At 30.0% G+C, this 24,219-nt stretch overlaps 4 protein-coding genes across 6 annotated transcripts; 1 reads left to right on the plus strand and 3 right to left on the minus strand.

The window, feature by feature from the left end:
• The first annotated feature begins 1,810 nt into the window (after window positions 1–1,810).
• LOC101494385 (uncharacterized) lies at window positions 1,811–5,205 on the plus strand. Of its 3 annotated transcripts, XM_004502815.4 has the most exons (6): window positions 1,811–1,962; window positions 2,274–2,502; window positions 2,597–3,038; window positions 3,141–3,378; window positions 4,149–4,353; window positions 4,907–5,205. In XM_004502815.4, the coding sequence occupies exons 2-6, from the start codon at window positions 2,410–2,412 to the stop codon at window positions 5,024–5,026; spliced, it is 1,098 nt and encodes a 365-aa protein (XP_004502872.1). In that variant the 5' UTR covers window positions 1,811–1,962; window positions 2,274–2,409; the 3' UTR covers window positions 5,027–5,205. The 3 variants fall into 3 exon arrangements, with proteins under 3 accessions (XP_004502872.1, XP_027190022.1, XP_027190023.1); XM_027334221.2 differs by having other exon boundaries at window positions 2,597–3,378; XM_027334222.2 differs by having other exon boundaries at window positions 1,835–1,976; window positions 2,597–3,378.
• Window positions 5,206–6,994: 1,789 nt separating this feature from the next.
• On the minus strand, window positions 6,995–9,103 carry LOC101494696 (probable WRKY transcription factor 59). Its single transcript, XM_004502816.4, has 3 exons — window positions 8,711–9,103; window positions 8,455–8,616; window positions 6,995–7,234 (listed from the first exon to the last, which is right to left on the minus strand). Exons 1-3 carry the CDS (start codon window positions 8,947–8,949, stop codon window positions 7,021–7,023), a joined length of 615 nt encoding a protein of 204 aa, XP_004502873.1. The 5' UTR covers window positions 8,950–9,103; the 3' UTR covers window positions 6,995–7,020.
• A 3,726-nt stretch (window positions 9,104–12,829) lies between these two features.
• Window positions 12,830–14,572, minus strand: LOC101495021 (glucan endo-1,3-beta-glucosidase 5). Its single transcript, XM_004502817.4, has 2 exons — window positions 14,083–14,572; window positions 12,830–13,978 (listed from the first exon to the last, which is right to left on the minus strand). Exons 1-2 carry the CDS (start codon window positions 14,445–14,447, stop codon window positions 12,877–12,879), a joined length of 1,467 nt encoding a protein of 488 aa, XP_004502874.1. The 5' UTR covers window positions 14,448–14,572; the 3' UTR covers window positions 12,830–12,876.
• A 2,497-nt stretch (window positions 14,573–17,069) lies between these two features.
• LOC101495350 (protein SLOW GREEN 1, chloroplastic) lies at window positions 17,070–20,250 on the minus strand. Its single transcript, XM_004502818.4, has 4 exons — window positions 19,274–20,250; window positions 17,773–17,919; window positions 17,582–17,662; window positions 17,070–17,511 (listed from the first exon to the last, which is right to left on the minus strand). The coding sequence occupies exons 1-4, from the start codon at window positions 19,874–19,876 to the stop codon at window positions 17,326–17,328; spliced, it is 1,017 nt and encodes a 338-aa protein (XP_004502875.1). The 5' UTR covers window positions 19,877–20,250; the 3' UTR covers window positions 17,070–17,325.
• Between the last annotated feature and the right edge of the window lie 3,969 nt (window positions 20,251–24,219).

The raw sequence follows: 24,219 nt of genomic DNA on the forward strand, positions 1-24,219 counted from the left end.
TTTTGTAATTTCCAAGTGAGTTACATTTGAGAATAGTTGAAACTTGTAAGAAACAAAGTTGTAAGTTTGGTGAGGCTAAAGAACACACATAAGTGTAACTAAGAGGTTAATCCGTTTGATCCATAGTAAAAACTCATAAGTGTGTGAGGGCTGGACATAATATTCATTAGGTGAACCAATATAAAGTTGAATGTGTTATCTTCTATACTCTCTTTCTCTCTTATTTGTTCAGCTCATATTGAAAGTATCAAATTTCTATCATATGACTCTCGTCATCTCAGAGAGGACATTGATTTAAACACTTGAGAAAATTATAAAACAACAATATCCCTATTCAACCCACCCTTTTAGTGATATTTTAGTTACTTCAGTATTAACAATTGGAAAATAAAAATTAGATATAAACTAATACGTTGAGTCACCATAAAACATACTTAAGCTAAAAAAGAAAATCAAATATCTTGTATATGATTTATCTCTTCACTTTTTGCAATTACACCTTTATATTTAAACATAAAATTTATATAAATTAAGTTTATGTAAAATTAAAGTTAGATATAATCGAAAGAAAAACAAGTAACTAACAAAATTGTTGTTGTTTTTGTTTTTTTTTCTTATGTTGTGCGTGTTATGAAAATTTTGAAACATAAAAAATCTGGAATCCTAAACTTTTAAAATCTCTGAAATATTAATGATATGTGTTTCAAATATTTTCGAATTATTTAGAGTTTGTTTAGGGTGGTTCTAAATTTTTTGTTTTTGATTTTCAAAATCAAAATTTATTTAGATAAAGGGGAGTCGAGTTGATTTTTTATTTAATTTCATTTTTTTTTAAGACTAAAAAAAAATATGTTTTATACTTTTTGTTTTTGTTTTTAAATTAACATGTCACAATCACTAAACATAAATACTATTCCAACAACCATCGATCATCACCACCATCTACCTCCAATCATTACCACCACCACTTTACCTTTGACTACAACTATCACCATCAACCACCCACCTTTGACAACCACCGCTAGGGTGAAAATGGGCTAGGCAAGATCAAACATTGGTTAAATAGAATTGACCTTTTTTAAAAATTTGAAGTATGAACCTAACCTAATTGTCAGATACCATTTTTTGAAGTATGAACTTTTTAAAAGTCTATTATATCCTAAAAGTCTTTTGAAAAACCTATTTTTTTTTCTATCAAAACTTTAAATATGATTATAATTAAATAGTCTAAAGGTTAAGAAACCTATGAACCTACGACTATACTAAATATAACTCCTCAATTAATTTGCTATATGTAATAGCACAATTGAAATTAAAATAATAATACAACCAAATAGGCATTAAATTTTAAGTTAAGAAGCATATTTAATATCACGACAATCACGCTCTTACCAACACATCTAATATCAACTATCTTTTTTGACTACCACAATTGCCTTCGATGATCGATTATTGGTATGATAGTCATCTTCTACGTCTATCATTTTCAACTACTATTGATAAAATGATTATAATTAAATAAATTATAATTTTATAATATTTAAATTATTTTAAAAGAATTAAATTAAATTTTTAATGAATTCATAATGAGATAGAATAAAAAAAGTATTTTATTTAGAATAAAAAAGGTATTTTATTTAGAATAAAAAAGTATTTTATTTAAAATAAAATAAAAAGGAAAACTTAATTATGAATTAAAATTAAAAATTAAAAATCAAAAATTCAAAACTAAAATTAAAAGTAATTTTAATCTTTTAAAATTTCAAAACATCATGGCCATGAATTTTGTTTTTTTCCTTATTAAATGAAATTACGGAAAGCCCTAGTTAAAAACTACGTTACCCTGCCCTCACACCTTAAACCCCAACAAACCCCGCAGCCTGCCTCCTCTCCGGCTCGTACTCCGCTGTTCGTCTTCGTCCCGCTGCTTCTCGTTCTTCTTTTTTACGTTCTCAAGGAACCGTAAGTTTAATCATGTTCGTCGTTGTCTTTTCGCATCTGTTCCAAAATCGATTTTTTTTCCTTTCCTATAATGCGAATAACACCAAGTAAATTTTACTATTTGCTGAATATTTATTTAGTTAGATCCCTTCTCAATTATACTTGATAATCAATTAATAACATCTGAAAAATCATCTCTCAACACTGTCACTGTTGGATATTTCGTAATTCGGTATTACACAATTATACAAAAATTGCTGGTGTTGACGTGTTTGATTTTATGTTGATTTACAAGTATTATTTTGATTAAAGCTAACATTAACCCTTAACAGGCATTGCACTGTGAAGTGTGAACACACAACATTAACAATAAGCCGCCACCGCCACTGAACCCGGTTACTTATTAGGAGGAAAAGAAGGAAGCAAAGCAGCAATTCATTTGATTGAGCTTTGTCCCTCGCAACGGTTATGGTTAAAGTTTCGCTAGGCATGCCGGGGCCATGGGCCAACGATTACCGCGAACTATCTGATTCTTATACTACTAAAATTGGAGGCCTCCCTGTAATTCACCTCTTCAACTTTTGTGTGTCAACCTTTAATTCTATATATTTGTAACTGTAAATGATTTGTTCTTCTATTCCAATAATAATAACAGGATTGGCCCCTTCCCAAGGAAGTCATCGATATGGATTTGCTTCGCTGTGTTACATGTGCCAGTAGCCTCTCCCTCGTTGCACAAGTTTATGCTCCTCTATCTCATCATCGCATGCTTTTTATTTTCGGCTGTGTTTCTCCCAAATGCAAAACCCGTTGGCGAGTTCTTCGACTTCAGAAACTTGCTGACATGGACATCTCTCAACATAAACAGCAAGTCAAAGTTCAAAATCCCAACTCGGGGGATGATGAAGACGAAGAAGATATCGACATTAGTTTTGAAGACCTTGGCAAGGCACTCTTTCAAGCTGGGACTATAGCTTCTTCTAATTCTAAAACTAAGAGCAAGAAACAAAAGAAAAAGTGCCAACACAAATTCCCTGCATCTTCTCCAGATCCAGGACCATCAACAGCTTCAGTTCATAATCTTAATGATATTCCAGGTACAGAAAATTTGATTTTGAAAATTTTAATGAATTTTTTACCTTCTGGCATTATCATTTTTGTGTTACTACTGTTGAAATTGGCGTGTTGGCTATTTTCAGTGGTGCCTTGCTTTTATATATACACACAGGAAGAGCAATCTACAGGGGATGTTAGTTCTGTATGCTCTAGCTACTCATCACTTTCAATTAAGGAGAATGGAAATTCTGCTGAGGATCCTTTGCAAGCAGAAGAAACTTGGGAGAAGGAGCAATATGAATATGATAAAGCTTTGACAGCTGATAGAACATATCTCAAGTTCAAGAAACGGTTGGATGCTTATCCGGATCAGTGTTTCAGGTATGTAGCAAATTATGTTTTGGAGTGAACTTACTATAGAGTTATATGTACCTGATTGATCCTTATCACATATTTTTGTCTGAACACATGTGAAAGTACCTGTTAAAGATTCATAACAGTTCATTGTCTTGTTAGAAAGTGATAAAATGTTGAGACTTTAACAGTAGCACCAAGTCATAAGGTTGGCTTATATAGTTTCAATTTGTGATTGTATGGTTCTGGTGTAACTGTTAAGTGCCGATCAAAGAGGCTATTTGCTCAACTTTACCAGAGATGTACAATTTCTTTATAACCTTCATGCTGATTGGGAGTTGCAATACCTGGGCTGGGCTTTATGAACATGTAAAAGCATACTCACTAATGGCTCCCTCTGGTTGAGTGTAGAAGCATACTCACTGAGGTTCTTTTTGTCAATGTTGTTTAAGAGCGGCTATAGAAACGCTATAGCGTAACAGAATTTGAACAAATTGTTATTGTTCATGATATGCTATTTAATACAAAATACTGTCAAATAGCGGCTATTGTGGTATGATAACACTTTTATGTAGTGAAATTTGAACAAATGGCTATTTTCCACAATCCACGATTGACAACACAGCTTTTGATACATACATAAATCATGCATTCATGCTATCAATTATGTTTTTCAGTATCAGCATATCTTTTTTTTTTTCCTCTGCTGCCCTCTCTCTTCCTTGTATTTTTTCTTCTATCCTGTTTTATGGGCTTAAGGAATTGCAACATTCTTTTCTTATTATTCCTTTGTGCAGATACTCGTATGGTGGCAATCCAATTTTAGTTAAAGCTGATGAAATAAACCCTGGAAGTTGCGGGCTCTGTGGCAGACCAAGGCAATTTGAGATGCAACTAATGCCTCCATTAATATACTTTCTACTTGAAGCACTTGATGATAACCAAAGACAAATGGTTGAAAACTGGGATTGGATGACCCTACTCGTATATACTTGTCCTGAGGTTGGTATTCCGCCATTACTAATTTATCTAATGTTCTAAATTGATCTAGATAACTTTCCTCAACCTTTCAAAATTTTGATTATATAAAGCTTAGTGGTGAAAAAGCTGTTAGATGGCAATGATATCAATAGTATTTTCCTGGTAGATATATCAAGTCAATTGCTTTGTTGACTGGGATTAGAAAAGGAGGACTTCTGGGCTTGTTTGTTTTAATGGTTGTGCTGGTTACTCATCTGTCCTGAACATAGTTAATTCTCCAACCTAGTTATCTCGTCATGTTTGCCTTAATTGCTTTATTTCCTCATTAGTTCTATCTTCATTGCGTTTTTGATGAGGGGATGATACATCTTTTACCATGTTAATGGCAATTTGACCAACAATTGGTTGATGTTTTCTCTGAATAGTATACAGCATTAGACAAATAGGCTAGTATGTCTCGGCGAGGCTTGTTCTTTTCTTACTCGTAGGGTGTAGGTTGAAGTTTTTGTAGAGATTAGAGAATAATACATCTTTAGGTGCGTGTTATTATGTTCTTATGCTCTCATTTTGTCAGAGTTGCTGCGAAGAAAGTAAACAAACTAAGTCCAATTGCAACGGATGGATCATAGCAGAAGAAGCTGTTGTAGCTCAATATGAAGAGTTCTTGCCCATTCAGCTGAGCTATTTCTCATAATCACTCTGGGTTGATGTAACAAATTCAATACGTTTCATGCATATAAAATGTGTGAAGTTTGAGAACGCAATATTTAAATTTGAGAAAATTGTAGATCAATCAAAGAAAATCGAGAGAAGTGTGTAGTATTGGGATTGTATTCTACAATGAAATTTTGGTCAGGTAAATTTTTTGTTTTATCTTTTGTGCCTTGATGAATCTTGACCTTCTTACCAACCACACCAAACTCTGCGTTTGAACTGTTGAGAACGAGAGGATGGATGTTGCATCCCACTGCTTTCTTAGGTTTTTCTAACAAATTTATCTTAATAGTTTGTCAATAATTTTGAAGCAGGCTTCCTTTGGTATTGTTGAATACCAGGTAAAGATGCCGCATCCATGTCATGCCTGTCACAATTTAAGTTATTGCTGGTAATATTTGTAGGCGAGTCTGAAGATGTTCTTCACGAATTTAGTGTCTAGTTAATTTGAATTCGTTAATGCAAAGAATTTCGTTGGTATTAAACATATCATATGAAATAAATTTTCTTTATTTATTTGATTGAATTAAAAGTGAAATGAGCGAATAATGTGTATAAAAGAATATTGTCTTTTAAAAAGTTGATATTGTAATAAAAGAATATTGTTTGGTATCATATACCGTTTACCAGTGTTATAATGACGGTGAGACCAAACATAGCCCCTTAAACTCAATGGATTTTTGTGTGCTTTCACTTCTATCTTGATCTCTCCAAGTTTCAAACATAGGCTTTTTCTTTCAATGCGTATTGAATTGAAATAAAGGTGAAAAAGGAGATAGACTTGTCAATCGGGTAGGGACCTTCCTATTTGAGCGTGATTTCAAGTTTTCTGGAAACAAGAATCAAAATAGTTCTATAGTTCAATCACAGTCTCAGTGACTTGCCAGAAGGATTCTTAGTCGTCATGACCCAAAATTAATTGAGTTCTTCCATTGACCACACTTGCTACTGACCTAATGTTGGAAGTTAGACTTCAATCCCAACTGTATAAGGAGAAACAAACAAACAAATATTATATTTCATTATAATCCACCCAAGCTTGCTAAAACGATTACACCTTACATATACACTTGAAGTCGTACTAAAGTATTCTTAATAAATAAAATAATTAGTGAAGAAAATAATTAATATTTCATTATAACCTAAAATTACAAATAATGAGAAAAAAAATATATTTCAAATGAGGTGAAAAAGATGATATAATTCTAGGATATTTATGTCAATTGTCAACTACACTCCCCTAATGTATGTTTAATTTCACTTTTGAAACACACAAAATTGATTTTAATTTTTAATTTTATTATTCAATTTACTTTCAAATGAATGTATTTAAACATAAACTAATTTATTTACCTTGAATTCAATTTTTAGTCAAATTTTTTTTTTACCAAATAAAATCAATTTTTATTGTTGAAAAATTAAACAAAAATTTAAGGTTTCCTTTTTCTATTTTATTTTTGTGGAGCATGTTGAGTTTAAGAAATACTTTATACTTTATCAATTTATATTTTTTAAATTTGTCGGTTCGAAACGTGTTTGAAATATCAAGGCGGTCAAAGTAAATTGATTCCAATTCCAAACACACTAAATCAATTCAATTCATTCATTTTATTCCGATCAATCAGCACTCAGGTTTGTCCCATATACAAACAAATTAACCATTTCTCTTTATAATATATCATTACCATCATCCTCTTTGCTACAGTGCATGGCTTCAGCGTCCCATTCTTACGTTAATTAGCACAAATTAAATAACTATTCTTGATTAGATAAAAAGACCTTAATTAATTCCCAGCCTTCCTTTTATTAAGAGGAGTAGCCATGTATATACATATATACTTTCTCCGTACAATAACTCAAAAAAAATTGATGTACGTGATTTAAAATTTGAAATAAATATATCAATTTTTTTAATTTATTTATATTTATATTTAAGACAGAGTAACATGAGAGAATGAAAGCATATATAATAAATTAGTAAGAAGATGAGTTTGTAGAAGCATGGTTTAGTATCCATTCATTGGAATAGAGCAAGGTTGAGACTGGAGGGGTAGTGTAGTAAGAAGTGGAAGGACTCTCATGATTGTGAACACCATCATAAGATGTTAACACATAGCTTGAATCTTTGCTATCCCTTTCCACCCTTTTCTTCACACTGCATCCTTCACTTGAACACTTGTAGTAGTTCCTGCACCATGTACGTCCAATTCATTCATTAATTCATCTTTTTATTAATTCCTAACTGCTGAATCAATGTTAACAATTTTTTATTTAAAGATGATTTTAAATTTATTCATGTTTATCTCGTGATCTATTAACACTTTCGTTAGTGTTAACTATTAATTGAATGCATTTATAAACATATTCCTTAAAAAACTGAAAATATAATTAAGTGATACACTACTTCCTAACATTGTCCCATCTCCTAACATATATACTAACTAACCATTTGCCTATAAAAAAAGAGAGAGAATAATTACTCAAAAAGCAACTTTAAACTCAATTATTCTATTTAATAATTTATCATAAACATTGAACATCACATATCAAATATAATTAAATACATTTAAAATTTTGAGTTTATTATAGTTCCGCGATAATCAACTGTTTGAATCGATAAAATTCAATAATTATAATGAATTATTAAACAAAATAATTCAACTAAAAATTACTCCTCCTAGCTAGAGTAACTTGATATCCATCTTCATATATTATATATCTATGTTTAAAATTTACTAGGCACGTAAAATAATTTAAAAAAAAGCATTTAGTTAAAGTTTTGTTGGAAACACCACCATAACAAAAACATTGCAGTTGACAGAATTAATATCTTTGTCTCTCACGTTCACACACACATAATTAAAAAGTGTCAATTAGTAGCAAGGTAGCAAGTGGGAAGCTGGCTGATCTGATCTGATCTTATCTCACATATAGTACCGATGTTAATTCAAGACATAATACTTAATTGTCTTAACTGCAAATTGTGACACCAACTTGCTGTTATACCTTTATCAGTTCAAGGACAACAAATTGAGAACCACACACACACATACCATACACGATTGAACAAGTAGCTAAGCTAGGGTTTCATTAATTAATTAGCAGCCAAGAAATGCATACAATCTTATAGTATATTATTAAGACATGTCTCCTTCCATCAACAACTAGCTTAAATAGTGTATATATATATATATATATTATCAGCCGCCACAACATTTGTATGATCATTGAGCAAATCAGACCCACCACTAGTGGACATCATCATTTTGATTGGATTGATCAATGTTATATAAGTGCTCAACATTACTATAGCTAGTTTATTTAATTACATGCTTTCCATTCTAAATATTTACTTACATAATACCTAATTTGCATACAAGAAGGCAATTAATTAAATGAATTGTTTACCTTTGATAAGGACTATTCTTGACTGATTTCTTTCCGTACTTCCTCCACTTATATCCATCATCCATAATCTCAACCTGTGATCTTGTTCTAAACGTTACCCTTTCCTTCACTTCTTCTACTTTATTACTATTATTTTCCTTTATCTCTCTTTTGCACCTTTTTCTGTCATCAAAACGGTTCATTTATACATTATATTTACATAAATATATAGTACTATTATTTAATGAAAAAACTAAAATACAAAGAGAAATATTACAATATCATGTTACTGTTGTTCATAGAGGTTTCATCACTAAAACCTTGAATGACATCAATGGAAGCTGCTTTTTCTGATGATTCAGTTTCTGTACTTTGTGACCAAGACTCTTGATGATGATCAACAACATCATCAAGCACCAGATAATCAGATAAAATGAAATCAGAAGAGGGAAGAGGAGCAGAAAAACTTTGATAGGAAGGGTTAGGATTAGGGTTTCCAAAATCCATCATGTCCATAGCAAAATAAGATAACACTTGGGTCTTTTTTTTTGTTTTGTTAGAGTGTTAATTAGCTACTATTAGTAGAACTTAATCGTGCTCCACTTGATATATATATAACATATTTAAAGAATATATATGTAATAAGAATGTTTATAGCTTTTTTTATCCTAATAATATGAATTGCTTTTACATTTTTAAACGAGAGAACGATTCTTCCAAACATTTTCGTGGAGGATGCAACGAAGGCTCCTTTGCGGATCAACTTATCAACATCAGATATGTCAAGGTGACTTCATCCTCATGACGTATTCTATTAGTAGGTCCCACCTCCTCATGCATTGAATCTTCAACACCAAAAATGATACACTTACTTACACTTTCTACTTTTTCTTTTTAACTCTTTGAAGTGTGCTGACGTTATTTTTATATCAAAATAGAGACACCTTATGCAACACTATATTTGTTTATCTATATCTTTATTTAAAAATCAATAAACATCATATTTGACATTAAAATCTTTATGTCAAAAAAAGCATTTCTTTTGAATTAATGGTGGACAAAGAAGTCCACCACAACTGAATCTGTCAGTCTCGCTGTTCGTATTGAGAACAAACAGTTTAACATGTCAACAAGTAAATCGAGTGAGTTTGGATGAGTATTTTTATATTGTTGCTTTTTGAACCTGATCAACCCATTATTAAAAAATTAAATTAATTATTTTATATTTTGTATTGTGTAATATGTATGTTAGGGTTAAAAAGAGGTCAAGTTCAAAGTCCACTAAAATTTTAGCCTAAAAAAGATCAACATAATCACAATCCCATTAGTCTCCTTTGTCTAGGATTCTGATAATCTTCACCTGTATTCCTACAGTCTTGAGGTTTATCACTTTCTCTTCTCCATCGGCTCTCTCAATTCAATTTGTCTCCTTTCAACAAGTAAATCGAGTGAGTTTTGATGGGTATTTTTATATTGTTGCTTTTTGAACCTGACCAACCCATTATTAAAAAATTAAATTAATTATTTTATATTTTGTATTGTGTAATATGTATGTTAGGTTTAAATAGAGATCAAGTTCAAAGTCCACTAAAATTTTGGGCCCAAAAAGATCAACATAATCACAATCTCATTAGTCTTATCTTTCTAGGATTATGATAATCTTCACCCGTATTCCTACAATCTTGAGATTTATCACTTTCTATTCTCCATCGACTCTCTCAATTCAGTTCGTTTCCTTTCATCCTTATCTAAAATCAAAACCAGTCAACTCTAGTTGCCATATCTCAAACTCATGTCTAACATAACTAGAAAAACGTTTTCGTTTTAAAATTTTCTTCCTTTAACTTTCTCACAATTGAAACTCGAGCTAAAAAGTTTGTCTTTTATATATGTAAGGTTTCGGCTTTCTAGGGAAAACATAAATTTTCAAATCAATTAGTTAAAAAATGATCATTTTCAAATCAATTAGTTAAGAGAGAAATGTGTATTTGATTATTAACGTGTTTTTTGAAAAAAAAATTGAGATATAAATGAAGAAATTTTTTGTAGACTAATTATAATTTATTGGACAAAAGATATACGGATAAATGTTTGTCACCGATCAATTAATTAATAAATGTTCATTAACATCTCAATTAGTTAAGATATATAAATGTGCTTATTTTGATCTGTTAATATGTTTTTGAAATTTAGTCAAAAAATAAAATGTAATTTATGAAATTAGTTAAAATAAAAATGTACAATTGATTATTAGTATGACTCTTGAATATCTTGTAAAATATTCACATGTGAGAAAATAAATATATTATTCCTAAAAAACGTTATAATTGAGAACGTTTTATTTGCACGTAGCCTATTCCCCCCAATAAGTGTGGGAACCTTTAACTTCATGTTTATCCCAATTGCTCTTCATTGAATGAAAATAGATCATCCCCGTTAACTCTCCCTCCACCTTTCCATGACGAGATAGGGGATAATGTAAATTAAAGGAGAGTTGGTGGAGAGAATCCAAGTCCTCATTGAATAGATCCTCAACTTTGGCTATGGTTGAGAAGTCAATCGAGACATTGTTATCATTAGCGCACCTCTCGTGGTGAAGGATCCACCGTGTTAGGGAATATGTAATGGTTCGAGATTGTGGCAAGTGATCAATAATTATAAATAAATTTGAAAAAAATATTAACTTGTCGATGTAGATTTGAATTCTTTCACATGATATTGAAGATTTAACAAAGTGGTTTATTCACATAAAGTAACAAAGGTAAAGGGGGAATGAGTAAAAGATGGATTTGGTTAAGATGGAAAAAACGCCACAATCAGCGATTATTGATAAGTCAATGAAGAATTTTTATAATGGTAAAGAAACCAAGATTCAAGTAAATTTTAATCCAATATCTCAAAGATGAGATATAGCTCATTCACCATTCTCATGAGAGAAATTCTAAACTTAAATAGGTCATAAGTGACATCATTCTTTAGACTTATATTGAACTTACACATCATATTTTTATAAAATAAACTAAATATAAGAAAGTAAAATATATTCACTTACACATGACATCAACTAAATCTATATACAATTTCAAATTAAAGCAAACTAAAAATTATTACAAATAAAATTAAAATAAATAAAGTTCATTCTAATTTATTAAAATATGCACCATCTTTACGTTGTTGTATCATTCTCTCATTCTTGAAAAAATATAACAACAAAGTTAAACTCCGTTTTACCAACTTAATGATAGTTAATTGATTATTCATAATAAATATAGTATTAGATTCAGTTTAAGTGTTTAATAAAATTAACCACAAAACTAATTGATAAATATAAAATAAAATAAAAATTGATAGTTTAAGTTTAAATTAAAATAATGAGTATAAAAACAAGAGATATTTACCAAAAACAAAACAGTGTGGTAGCATAAAGCCTAACTTAGTGGGAGGTGCTCCCTGTCATCATCATCAAACACATACATGGACACTTCCTAGATAATTACATTCGTGCGCTATTTGTTATGTCAAATAAAATATATTTGTGCTTTGTTTATATCTACGTGGATATCTATTAAAATAATATTGATCAAATTTTAAAGTATTTATGATTATTAATAAACGTCGTCTCTTAAAGAAAAAAAAGAACTATGTAGAAATTATTATTTTTTACAATTACATAGATTTTTTTTTTTTTATTAACACAAACAAATATTAATACATAAAAACACATAAATAAAATATATCATAAAATTTTCATAAAATCATACCAACATATAAACAGAATACATTTACATCTTAATTAACATTTCTCTAACCTTTTCATTTTGATAATAATTGGCCCTGACCCTAACTATCATTGCTCTTATTACCATATAATTAATATGGCCAACTAAGTTAAGTGAACATTTATAATTAATATATTATATCATATATTTATAACTAAATTACTTTTTTTAAATTTATTTTTTAATATAAAATTTTGAGAACTGCTTGACTTTTGAACGACTCTAATAAAAATGTATGATAGTTCAATTTAAAATTTTGAATTACATATATTTTTAGTCCTTAAAAGACAGTTGAATTTGAGTTTTTGTAAAAAAAATTAATCTTCCTATTCATTAAAAGTTGTATTTTTCACCTTTTACAGGATAAAAAACTGTATTTTTCAAGACTAAAAAATAATAAAACTTAAATCGGGCTAAAAGTATATAACACTTAAAATTTGTTTATCCTCTTGTGATCGTTTTATAGATCCATCCCTTCTTGCAATTGAGATCCTAAAAGAAAACCTCGTGTATTTTGAGATGTGCAATTTTACATTTTGTATTTGATAACCCAAATTAATGAATCACTCTATTTTGATAATGTCCTTTGAAAATTAAACCAAATCACTAGTACACACTTACAAAAGGAAATACACTAGATAGTTATTTTAATTGATTATTACATTTATAATGTTACAAAAAAGATTGAGAGTCCAATAAAAAAGCTTGTGACTAAACGCATTGATGTTATCATGTCTCCAGCACTCTCAATTTCAATAGGGAAAAAGCAAGTTCCATCTGATGGATCAGTTGTTACAATACTAGCCAACCCATTGAAATCACATGCCTCAACACTTTGGTCTCTTGTCTGAAAATATTGATTAAAAGCATAGGATGCATTACCAGCTATGCCTAAATTTCCACAAGAAGAACCATATCCTAAGCTTGTACAATCAGCACCAGCACAAGCATAGTCTAATGCTTCCGGCACAAGACTCATATTCTTAACCTCTTTACTTAGGACACACCATTTATTTTCTTGGTATCTAACACCCTTTGCACCTTCCGGCCATTTGTCTTCTCCATTACCTGAAAAATCTATGGGAAATTTTGACTGTCCGTCGTAGCGAAAAATTCCCCAATGACGTTCAAAATTACCAGGCTCAATGCTCTTTAAATTCTCGTCAAAAAGAGAAAATAAATACACATTCATAGGTCCTGGAAGCATTGGAGTACCTTTTTTGGTAGCCATTTTTTTAAGAAAACCTTGGTAAAATCTTTTTGCATTTTTGGTATTAGCATTTTTGTCACCATCAGTTGGCCAACCAATTTCACCAACAACAATTGTCATCTCAGGATAACCAGCCTTTTTTAATGCCCAAACAAGTGTATCTAAATTTGCATCAAACACATTGCTATATTGTACATTTTTGTCATCAATTGTTCTGCTTTGTGTATCAAAAAATGCAAAATCTTCTGGAAATCCTTCACTTTGATATAGACTAAGGAAAGGGTATATGTTGACAAGAAACGGCGAATTCCTATCGTGAAGAAATTGAAGTATTTGATTCATAACATCGCGAATGTCGTTTCGAAAATCTCCATCGGATGGTTTATTTGAATTAGACTCATAAACATCTGCATTCAAAGCTGTGGTTACCTTCACTTTGTCTCCAAATCCAGCCTTATCAATAGCCTTTAGAATATTTTGCATAGCTGGGAACGTTGTCTTCACAAATGATGCACCATAACTTTTCAAGAATGGTTCATTTCCAACCGCTACGTATCTGCAATAACGCAACAACAGGAGGAAAATGCGGGAGAGATGTAACACGAGGATTTAATTTATTTTAATTATATGATGTCAACAATGCAAAAATGTATAACGCACCTTATGTTGACGAGATTATTTTGGAGATGTTTGGTGATATTTTCTTTTACCCAATCCTCTGCATCCGAAAGACTATTAGCAAATTTACTCAATTGGTCATTAGGAATTCCAACCATGATTTCAATGTCTGTACCAGCAAAGGCACTAACAGTCCATGGATCAGCATCAAAAAGTTTTACCTTCTTGATTCCATTGTCCTTCAACATATTTGTCACAATGTAAGGATCCATAGGGTGTGATGCAAGTGCACCCCAATTCACTCCAACATTTGATAGAGACTCTCCCCCTTTAACACTTTTTACTTGGTTATAAGTTAGGACAATTATTAAACAAACTGCCACCATAGAGAATTCGGCTCGAGCCATGGTTCGGTTCGAGCCGAGGCTGAATTGGTAAAATATTGAAGGTAACCGGTGTGAAACTCAGATGTTAGAGTTTTTCCTTTTCTTTTTGGTTTGTGAAATTTAAGAATTTATATAAATAAAATGTAAGTGTAGAAAACTAAAATAACTTGTTACAACTACAACAAGATTTAAACCAAATATGGTTTTTGCTTAGATGTTTTTAATTACAATGTCTAAATTAAGTGTAATATTCTAAAAGTTGGAGAGTCGTGTAACTCATTATTAATTTTCTAATTGTAGACGTCATTCATTATAATTTACAGGAAGTTGATGGTTAAATAAAGAACCAAAACAAAATTAAATAAGTTGTCTACGATGATTTTTTTGAAGAACAAAATACATATATTTATTCAATATATTTATAAATAATTGAGTATTTGGGATATTAGTCAAACTTTAGTACTTATAGTTTTGCATTCATCTTGAACATTATTTTCTTTTGTTTCCTTTGTCCTTGCAATATTTGAAACATTTATACTTTGCCATCAAGCTGTCATGGAACTAGCTTGGTGTCTCTATTGACAATGGTTTCAACAATACAACACTTTTTTTTTACACTCTCCACTCTCTAGTAAATTTGTTTTCTCTTTCAACTTTTTCTCTCTCTTTCTCTCTCTTCTATTTGGTGGAGTGGAATAGGATCCATCCACGAATAAATTAAGGTACGTTGTGTCTTTATCTTTCTTTTTGTGCAAAAATATCTAAGCCTAAATCTCCATTTTTGGTTATTTCCACTTCGGACTAATCCAAATTTGACTACCTATATTTAGAAGAAAAATTTATCCTATATACCCCATAAATTTTTGAAAATACTAAAAATACTCTCTTTTTTTTTATAATTATTTTATCAGTTTTTTTTCTTTTAATCATTTCATCATTTCCGAATTCAATAAAAAAAATTAAATAATAATTAATACACCATAAATATTTTTAAATTTTCTTCAATTTTTTCGGTACACATCCTTTTTTTTAGTACACCATAAATAATAATTAATATACCATAAATATTTTTAAATAATTAATAATACACCATAAAAAACAATTAAATAATTAATACACTGTAAATAATTAATATACCATAAATAATACACTGTAAATAATTAATATAACATTAATACACCATAATAATTAATATACCATAATTAATAATTAGTACACCATAAATCGTCACATTCTACGTGTAGCATCTTAGACAATGAAAATTCAAAATCACGTATTCTTCCTACAACTTTGTCGTTTCTATCTCTAGCTCTATCAACTGATAAGAATAAAAATAGTTAAAATCAAATGAATTAAATAAATACTAATATAATAAAAAATTAAACAACTAAATTAATTTTAAAAAATATTTTAAAAAAAATAAATAACTACCGGAAAACTTGTAGATGGAGTTTCTCGGTAGCTTCCAAAAAAGTCACTATGAAGTTTGCCGATAGTTTATTTCTGAAAAACTTTAAAAATAATTTCCAGAAGTGTGTTGTGTACTGAAAAACTTTTTTTTAAGTTTGTCACTTGTGTGTTTTAGAAAAGTTGAAATAAATAAATAAAAAAGATGATAACTTTTAATATATATATATATAAGGGTATTTTAATATTTTCCTGTAATTTTTTAGAGTATAAGGTAAAATTTTCTATTTAGAATTTTGTGGTTATACACTTTTCAATTTGAAACTATATTAAGAGAAATACTAGTAACAAGTATTCTAGTTTAAATTTTTTATGAGATAAATTATTCATAGAGAATGTACGCTTATTAATTTATTAAACTTTTTCATAAGCTCATTTAATCCCAGGAATGAATACCAAAATAAGTACAGACCACAAACAAAAACATAATAAGTGAAAAGTCAAAATATGATTTTTTTTTAATTAATCCAGATATCAAATTTGATTTTTAATACTAAATAAATCCAATTAAAACTGAATTTACTCACAAACATATAATTTAATATATTGCATGTTCTAATTTGTTAATGTTCCTACAATGGATTTAAGGTGGACTACCTCTATAAACAACTGATGTTTCAAAATTATTTGAACCAGACACTCCTTAAAAACATAAGTTATCGAAACTTTTAGTCTTTACATTGAGATAATCTCAATCAATATTAATTCAAAAAAAGTAAATAATAATTATGTCTCTTAAAATTCAATTTGTTAAATCAACTCTTATTGGAATATCATATCCGCCATTAATACGAAGAGAACCGATAACTTATTCTTTTGAAAAATGATGTTCATTGTAATTAAAGTTTCAAGTAATTTTTAAACATCAGTACATATTAGAATTTGCTTGTTCATATTAATTTATTTAAAATCATTTTAGAGGCTATTTTTTTTATACAAATTTGTTTGAATAAAGATAGATGCTTTAGTTAACATATAAATGAATTTGTTCCTCTCTTATATTGAGACATATTATAAAATTGACAGCTAGAATATGATTATGCTTATAATTTGAGCCCACATTTTTTTGGGTGGAGTAAGCATGAAATTTCATCTAACAACAATTAGTGTGTGTTCTTAGTATTTCACTTATGTCAAGATATTTTTTAAACATTTCTCATAGCATTTCACATCAAAAGAACAAAATAGAAGGATTAAACATTATTGCGAAATAGTTGTTTGTCCTCAATGAGCTTAAGCATGATCTAAACAGAGCAAGAAAAGCAAAATCTGACTCCAAAGTCCAAACCATGCACTACAAGGGCTGGAAAAAGAAAATAAAAAGAGAACTGTTATACATTCTATTATTACATTATTACAGTAATCTAACTTTTTGGTTTTACAAGAGTTGTTTGACTTCAAACTGGAGAGTCTACCTATATTTTATCTTTTCCTACTTTTGGTCAGAAAATCGATTTCCAAATTCCTTCTGAAACTGTACTCGGGATGTTCCTTTTGCTTGTATGGTGATATCATCAAGAAATCCCCTCTGAGGAAACTCTTCAGGCACAAGAGCTTGATATGTTTCAAACTGTTTTGCAGCTTCCTCCTTTTTATCCAGAAGACTGTATATTATTCCCTGCAATATGTTCTTTGGATAAATCAATACAGTAAAGATTATTCCCTGCATGATTTGCAGACAAACTCACCTGGCAAAGATAAGGCCTAAAATCTCTAGGATTTTGATCGATCAAATCTTGAAATCTTTTTAAACCTTCCTCCAAATCACCCTGCAAAGCACACAAATGTTATGTTTTCCAAATAATTACTCCTAAAACACACTGTTTATCCTTTATTCGAATTCGTATTAGATACCCAAGCTGATGGATCGGCGATTCACCTGTACAACAAGCATTTGTGCAGTTAAGATTCTTATATTTCTCTCCTCTGTAACTTTGTCTTCACTAATAGCTAACTCTAGAGCCTTATTCAACATTTCAAATACAGCAGGACCTTCATTGTTTTTGTGCATAACCATAGCCAGACTCTGTCAAAAAAGAGAGTATCAGCCATCTCAATGGTAAATGAAGTGCCATGGTAACTTGATTTCATGATATTATTGACAAGGAATTGTAAGACAATTAATTTTTTTTTTTTAATATTCACCACAAAATGCCATCAAAGAAGCATCTAGCAAGCCGCCTTCAAATCTGAATCGAAATTAAATTGTAAAACAATTTTTCAATCGACATGTTCAAATTCTACCTAAAGAGTGCATGCAACAAATAACAAGGCCAAAGCAAAAAAACTTCAATCCGAAATATATATTGAAAAACATTAATACTATGTATAATACCAAAATAAGACCAAGAAGCTTGTCAGATAAAAACTACACAAGCTTAGTTGAAGCAAGGCGCAGTGACTAACATATGATTCTTGCAGAAATAGTACAAATATTAACACCATGATACTTAACATAATAAGAAAATGAAAATAATACACTTGAACACAACTTGCCATAGCCGATTACTATCCCGTAAGATGTAAAACCATGAGATTTATATATTTAGTTTATATACTGTTTTAAAGTCTTTCAATGGTGGATATCCCGCCATTTGCTATACCGCTTTAGCAGTTTGGTGTCAGGTGCTCCATCCTGCTATTTGAGATTAACAACATAGCACTAATATTGGGGCAACTTTGGATCAGCCTTCTTCTCATTTATGTTCCTTCCATGTTCTCCTTTGTTTCCCTAACATATAAAGTAACTTCCACCTCTAATTTGAATTCATCCCAAATCATTCCCAAGCAATGTTACATTACAATATAACTGTTATTTTGACAATTGATCATAAGCTGCCTAGCTCCACCTAATATTCATCATATAAATTTACAATCACATGCCTCTTCCCAATTTACATACAAGGCTTTTGGGAGTTGATACAACCAGTCTATGCAAGCACAGCCATAACTACTCAAAACAATATAAGCATAATAGGTATGCTTTCGAAGCATCAATCTGAAACAATATCCAGAACCATACATCAATTATCTATACTTCTTGTAAATGGACACCATGAAATAAAAACTCAAAAAGTTAGGGTAGATATGAAATAAACAAGCATGTCAAGGCGCAATCATTGTCATATTTGCATAAAGGATAACAAAGGTATTATCTTTTTCATAGCCTAACAATAACAATGTTTTTAGATGAGCACTCCTAATAACCATGATTACCATCAAGGAAGCAACACAACAAGTCAACAATTATCAACATTCAAATAACAATTCTAAATTTCTATTTTCTAATCCCTCATTAGCAGCATTTGACTAACCTAAACAAAGCATTCATATTCATCCATCAAAACAGAAAGAGATAGAGATTGAGAAATTAACATTACATGCAAAGCTCTAACAAGAAGAGGCCTGTGCTCCAAAATTTCTGAATACAATGTTTTAGCTTTACTCAAATACCCCATTGTCTCATAACAAAGTGCCAGCAAAAGCCTCCATTCAACCTCATTTGGCTCCACATCAATTAACCTCTTCACAAACTTCTCAGCCTCTTTACATTTCCCTCTTCTAATTTTCCCATACACAATCACCTTAAGACCCTCAACATTTCTTGGATCCTTTTCCAAAATTCTCTCATTCATTGCATCCTCATCGCTTTTCTCCTTCTCTTCCAACACTCCACCAGAAGGGGGTACTGCAATTGCAAAAGCCGTTCTTGTGTTAAAGCAACCAAAGAAGATAAACGACCCAATGAGAAAAAATGCAATCTTTTCTGAAATGAACTTGGATAAACTTCTTTGGGGTGAGAAACTCGTGGAGGGTGTGAATGGGGTGCGGGAACAAGTGCATACTGACAAATGGGTTGCACGGAGTTTCGATGGTGGAAGCGAAAGTGAAAAGGGTTTGTTGCAGGTATGAATACGTGAACGAAGAAGCGAATTGGGGAATTTTGAGTAGATGAAGAAAGTGGTGGTTGCAGTCGAAGTCATCTTATTTATGCTGGCCGGAAAATTAGTCACCGCCAGCCGACGCCGTTTGTGATGACTGTTGTTGGGTTAGCTTCCTTAAGTCAAATAAATACAATTGATAATTTTGTGTTATAATATAAAATTAATAATCTTGTCAAAAAAATATAAGATTAATAATAATAATAATAATAATTAGTTATTTATTTATTTGGAAGTGAAAATAATTATTCATTAAAGAAAATGTGATATCAAATCGAAAGTCAAGATACAATTTGGTGTTTCTTCAATGGAATAACTATCTTGACTTAGAAATAACAAAATTAATTAAGTAGTGTGCTGCCTAATTAGCCACTCGCGTAGCCATACATATATTATTCTAACATTGCAAGGTTAGATTCTTTTAACATTCGCAACCCCATGCCTCCATTTTGTTTCCCCTTATTTGAAGGCATTTGAACTTAGCAATTGAATTTTAAGCTCACCCTACTTAGTTCCCCACTAAAACTTGTTTATCATGCTTTCAACGAATCTGGGAGTTTAAAGTAGCTCATAACATAGGTTGGTATCGCTTGAACAATTGCTTTAATTAAGGCTTCTCTAGCTGCATAAGACATAATGTTTCCCTTTCATCCCTTTAACTTCTTCCACACCATTTTTTTTGACAAAATTAAAAACCTATTGCTTAGACCTTGCAACGTAAGTTAGTAATTCTAAGTATTTTGAATGACACTGAATCGTGTTAATTTGCATACATCCTTGGAACACATTTTTTTCTCTCTTAAAGAACATTTCGACAAAACGAGATTTCGACAGAGTGCCTTTAGTTATTTGTAGTCAATGAAATTCATTTGCCTCTTGAGCTCAAATAAGTAAATCTAATAATACCTCAAAACACAAAATAAACAGGTAAGGTTATAATGGGTCCCCTTGAGAAAGACCACGATGAGGACAAAAATTAATCACAAGGACTCCCATTGAGTAACATTGGTAACTCTTCGTCATTTGCATATTTTTCTTTATTTTTAGTTTTATTTATCTTTAATCATTAGTTAATATAAAAATTTATTTGATATATTTTGTTGATTTTAGTTCTTGAATTTATTGACATGTATATCTTCTTATTTCCTTGATTAAGTACATATTTTCGTAATTCTGTGCTGTTTCTTTGTTTAAGTGCAGTGCTGAGTTTTGGTGACAAATCAACATAACCTATGTGGGGGCATTTCAGTCATATTTGGAGTTGTAGATGTCCAATTGGTATTTCAGTCATAACCTGAATTGCAAATGCTTGCGTCTAGGGCACAGACGCTTTATAGAATGCATAAAAATACGTTTTTTTCTTTCTCACTTTCTAGGTATCTTTTTAGTTATCTTGAAGTTTGGAGACTTATACCCTAACAAAGAAACTCAGAGGTGGTTGGTTCTAACACCATTGAAGGAGTTTTATCAAGAATTGTTCATGAATCTTTCTTGTAATTCTTCTTCAATCTCTATCTTTTGTATCTCTGGTATGAGTAATTAAACCATATTTGTGGGATGAGTGAAACCAGATAAAACTCTTATTTGTCTAATTTGATTTCTAGTTATATGACTATGTTTATTGAATTACTTTTCTCATCTCTGTAATGCTTTTTATTGTTTGATCAACTTTAAACTGACTTATTATTCGTATTTTGAAACGGAGTGGACTTTACGAATGTTTGAAATGAGAAATTCATGATATTGTAGTCTAAGGATAAATGCAAGTCATGAAACCAATTGAATTAGTTCTAGAGGAAATAGTTTAATAAGAGAATTCTTGTACTATAAAGTTTAATTCTAATCTTAAATCCACTAAGGAATTATGGGTTACTTTGGAATTAAAGGTTATGTCACTAAGATATTATGACAAGAATAATAAAGAGAATTCGGTAATAGTTCAATAAAAGAATTTAGTAACTAGGATCAAATTAAAAACTAATGTTGGATTCGAAGTGAAACTCATTCATGACATTTTTCTTATTTTAAAAGTTCAATTATATTGCTCCTGTTAGATTCAAATATAATTTCAATCAATTCTAAAAACTTTTTGTTCAACTTTAATTAGTAATTAAGCATAATTCGATAGTAAAATGCAAACCATTGAGTTCGACATTCGGTACTACCGTTTTAATTATTATTTGCAACTATTAAGTACACTTGCTGAAAAGATATTAAGTTTTTGGCGCCTTTGTCGGAGATTGTCATATCACTATTAAGTTATAATTTATTTACTTAATTTGAATTTTTTCTCTCCAATAAATTTTTTGTTTCCTTTTATTTTTAACTTAGAAAAAAAACTCCTATTTTTTTTAATTTTCTATTTTTATTTATTGAGTATGCTAATATCGTGTACTAATGGTTTGTTTGAGATAATTATCCACTATAGAGAATGGAAGATTGTAATGATTATATTATACTACAATTATTGGAATAGTATGATACTTGTCTTATATCTGCGAAGTTACGCATAATTGAGAGACATATCTTGAGAGATACGTTTTTAAAAGATCACCATTAGATGCAGCCTCTTAGGTGTGACTTTTGCGGGGAAGGACGTATGAATTGAACTTGTTTTAATTACTATATTCCACCACTAGAAGATGAAGATCTATTGGTCATAGAAGCAGAAGACGACGAGTGTGACATGAAAAAGATCAATTGAGAACAAATTCTACCTCTTAAAGTTATATCCAAAGAATTAGATGACAATGACTTTCACTTAAGGATATTTTGGTTGAATTCGTGAAGAATAACATAGTTTTAATTGAAAAATTTGAAAGTCAATGTGTGAGGTTATTTGAGTAACTGGTTGAGTTTGAGAAGATGGAGGAGAAGTTGAAGATTGAAGATGACTTAATTGTTGTGGTAGAAAAAAGGAAAATAAAAAAGAATAGATTTATGAAGTTCTAGATTCAATCTATGAGCTTTTGAGCCTAAACACTTGTTAGTTTCAAATATAACTTCAATCAATTCGAAAACTTGTTGTTCAATTTTAGTAATTAAATATTATTTGATAGTAGAATGCAATCATTTGAGTACAACAGTTGATACTACCGTTTTATTATTACTTGCAACGATTTAATAAATTTGCTGAAATGTTATCAAACACTAAAAATGATACAACAAAAATGCATTTATAAATTAAAGTTTGTCTCTTGTGGGAGAATTCCATTGTAAAACAACAATTAAAACTCGATCGTAATCCTTAGACTTACTTAATTTGAGGCCGAAACAATCTTTTTTACCCTTTGATTTTTGTCATAAAATGAAAAAGTTTGAAAAGTGTGTTATTGTAAATTAGTTATTGATTTTCACTTTCATTTTATTATTAATAATTTATTTTATTTGTTTTCGACTTTTTACTTTTATTTTTAATGACATCACTAATTTATTTATATTATGTTGTAGAGAATTTTTTTTTTTTCTGAAAGAATCTTTTAGAAAGTAGAAAGGTAAACTACTAGGTAGATAATATAGTTACAACACTAGTAAAAAATTGACTTTTTAATACAGACTTAAGTCGTTTATGTGCCACGAGTTTAATAAGTGAGGCAGAAGTATGTCTAAGTCGATTATCTATGTAAACGAATTAAGAAAACACAGCGGTGTCAAGTTTGTAAATAGATAAACGCGTTCTAATAATGATCTCTTCTGTGTTTAACTCGATTACTTACATATACGACTTAATAAAATGAGACAGTGACAATTTTGTAAATATTTAAAACTTGTTTAACGCGTTTATATTGATCACCTATTTATATATTCGACCATGTTGAACGTTTATCTTCCAATTTATTAACCTTGTATTATAAACCTTTTCTATTCTCTAACAATATTTTTAACTACATTATTTTTACTTCAACTACTTCTTCTCAACCATAGGCCAACTCAGTTTTTCGTCGGCTGATTTCGAGTTAGCACCATCGACAAACTCAGTTTAATCGTCACCATTTCAGGTATCGTTGTTCAACTTATTGAATAATAAATTTATATGAGTAATTTTTTATAATTTTCTACTCTTTTATTGTTGATATATAAGAGTAGAAAATTATATAATTTTTTATGAATTTGGTTAATTTTTCTATAATTTGTTGTTATATAACAATAATCTTGAGACGTTGATAAAATGATTAGTATATATGGTCATAATGATATTATTTGATTTATGTAAAGGAAAAAAATATATGTCAAATTCATTTTTTTTATAACGACTCTTTATCATTCTTTTATGCGACGGAATATAAGAGATTTTGTGACTGTATTAACAAGTTAAATTATATATTACACAATAACATAATAATAGAGTAAAACAATAAAAAAGTAAAAGATAATAAAATTATTTT

This window comes from Cicer arietinum, chromosome 5 (assembly GCF_000331145.2).
Source record: "Cicer arietinum cultivar CDC Frontier isolate Library 1 chromosome 5, Cicar.CDCFrontier_v2.0, whole genome shotgun sequence".
In the NCBI taxonomy this organism is placed as follows: Eukaryota; Viridiplantae; Streptophyta; class Magnoliopsida; order Fabales; family Fabaceae; genus Cicer; species Cicer arietinum.

Coding starts and splice junctions, on each gene's coding strand:
- LOC101494385 (XM_027334221.2), top strand. CDS start 2,410: ATGGTTAAAGTTTCGCTAGGCATGCCGGGGCCATGGGCCAACGATTAC. Junction 2,503..2,596: donor CTAAAATTGGAGGCCTCCCT/GTAATTCACCTC, acceptor TAATAATAACAG/GATTGGCCCCTTCCCAAGGA. Junction 3,379..4,148: donor TATCCGGATCAGTGTTTCAG/GTATGTAGCAAA, acceptor TCCTTTGTGCAG/ATACTCGTATGGTGGCAATC.
- LOC101494696 (XM_004502816.4), bottom strand. CDS start 8,949: ATGGACATGATGGATTTTGGAAACCCTAATCCTAACCCTTCCTATCAA. Junction 8,617..8,710: donor AACAACAGTAACATGATATT/GTAATATTTCTC, acceptor TTTTGATGACAG/AAAAAGGTGCAAAAGAGAGA. Junction 7,235..8,454: donor AAGAATAGTCCTTATCAAAG/GTAAACAATTCA, acceptor TACATGGTGCAG/GAACTACTACAAGTGTTCAA.
- LOC101495350 (XM_004502818.4), bottom strand. CDS start 19,876: ATGACTTCGACTGCAACCACCACTTTCTTCATCTACTCAAAATTCCCC. Junction 17,663..17,772: donor CACAAATGCTTGTTGTACAG/GTGAATCGCCGA, acceptor TGTGCTTTGCAG/GGTGATTTGGAGGAAGGTTT. Junction 17,512..17,581: donor TTAGGCCTTATCTTTGCCAG/GTGAGTTTGTCT, acceptor AACATATTGCAG/GGAATAATATACAGTCTTCT.
- LOC101495021 (XM_004502817.4), bottom strand. CDS start 14,447: ATGGCTCGAGCCGAATTCTCTATGGTGGCAGTTTGTTTAATAATTGTC. Junction 13,979..14,082: donor AATAATCTCGTCAACATAAG/GTGCGTTATACA, acceptor GCGTTATTGCAG/ATACGTAGCGGTTGGAAATG.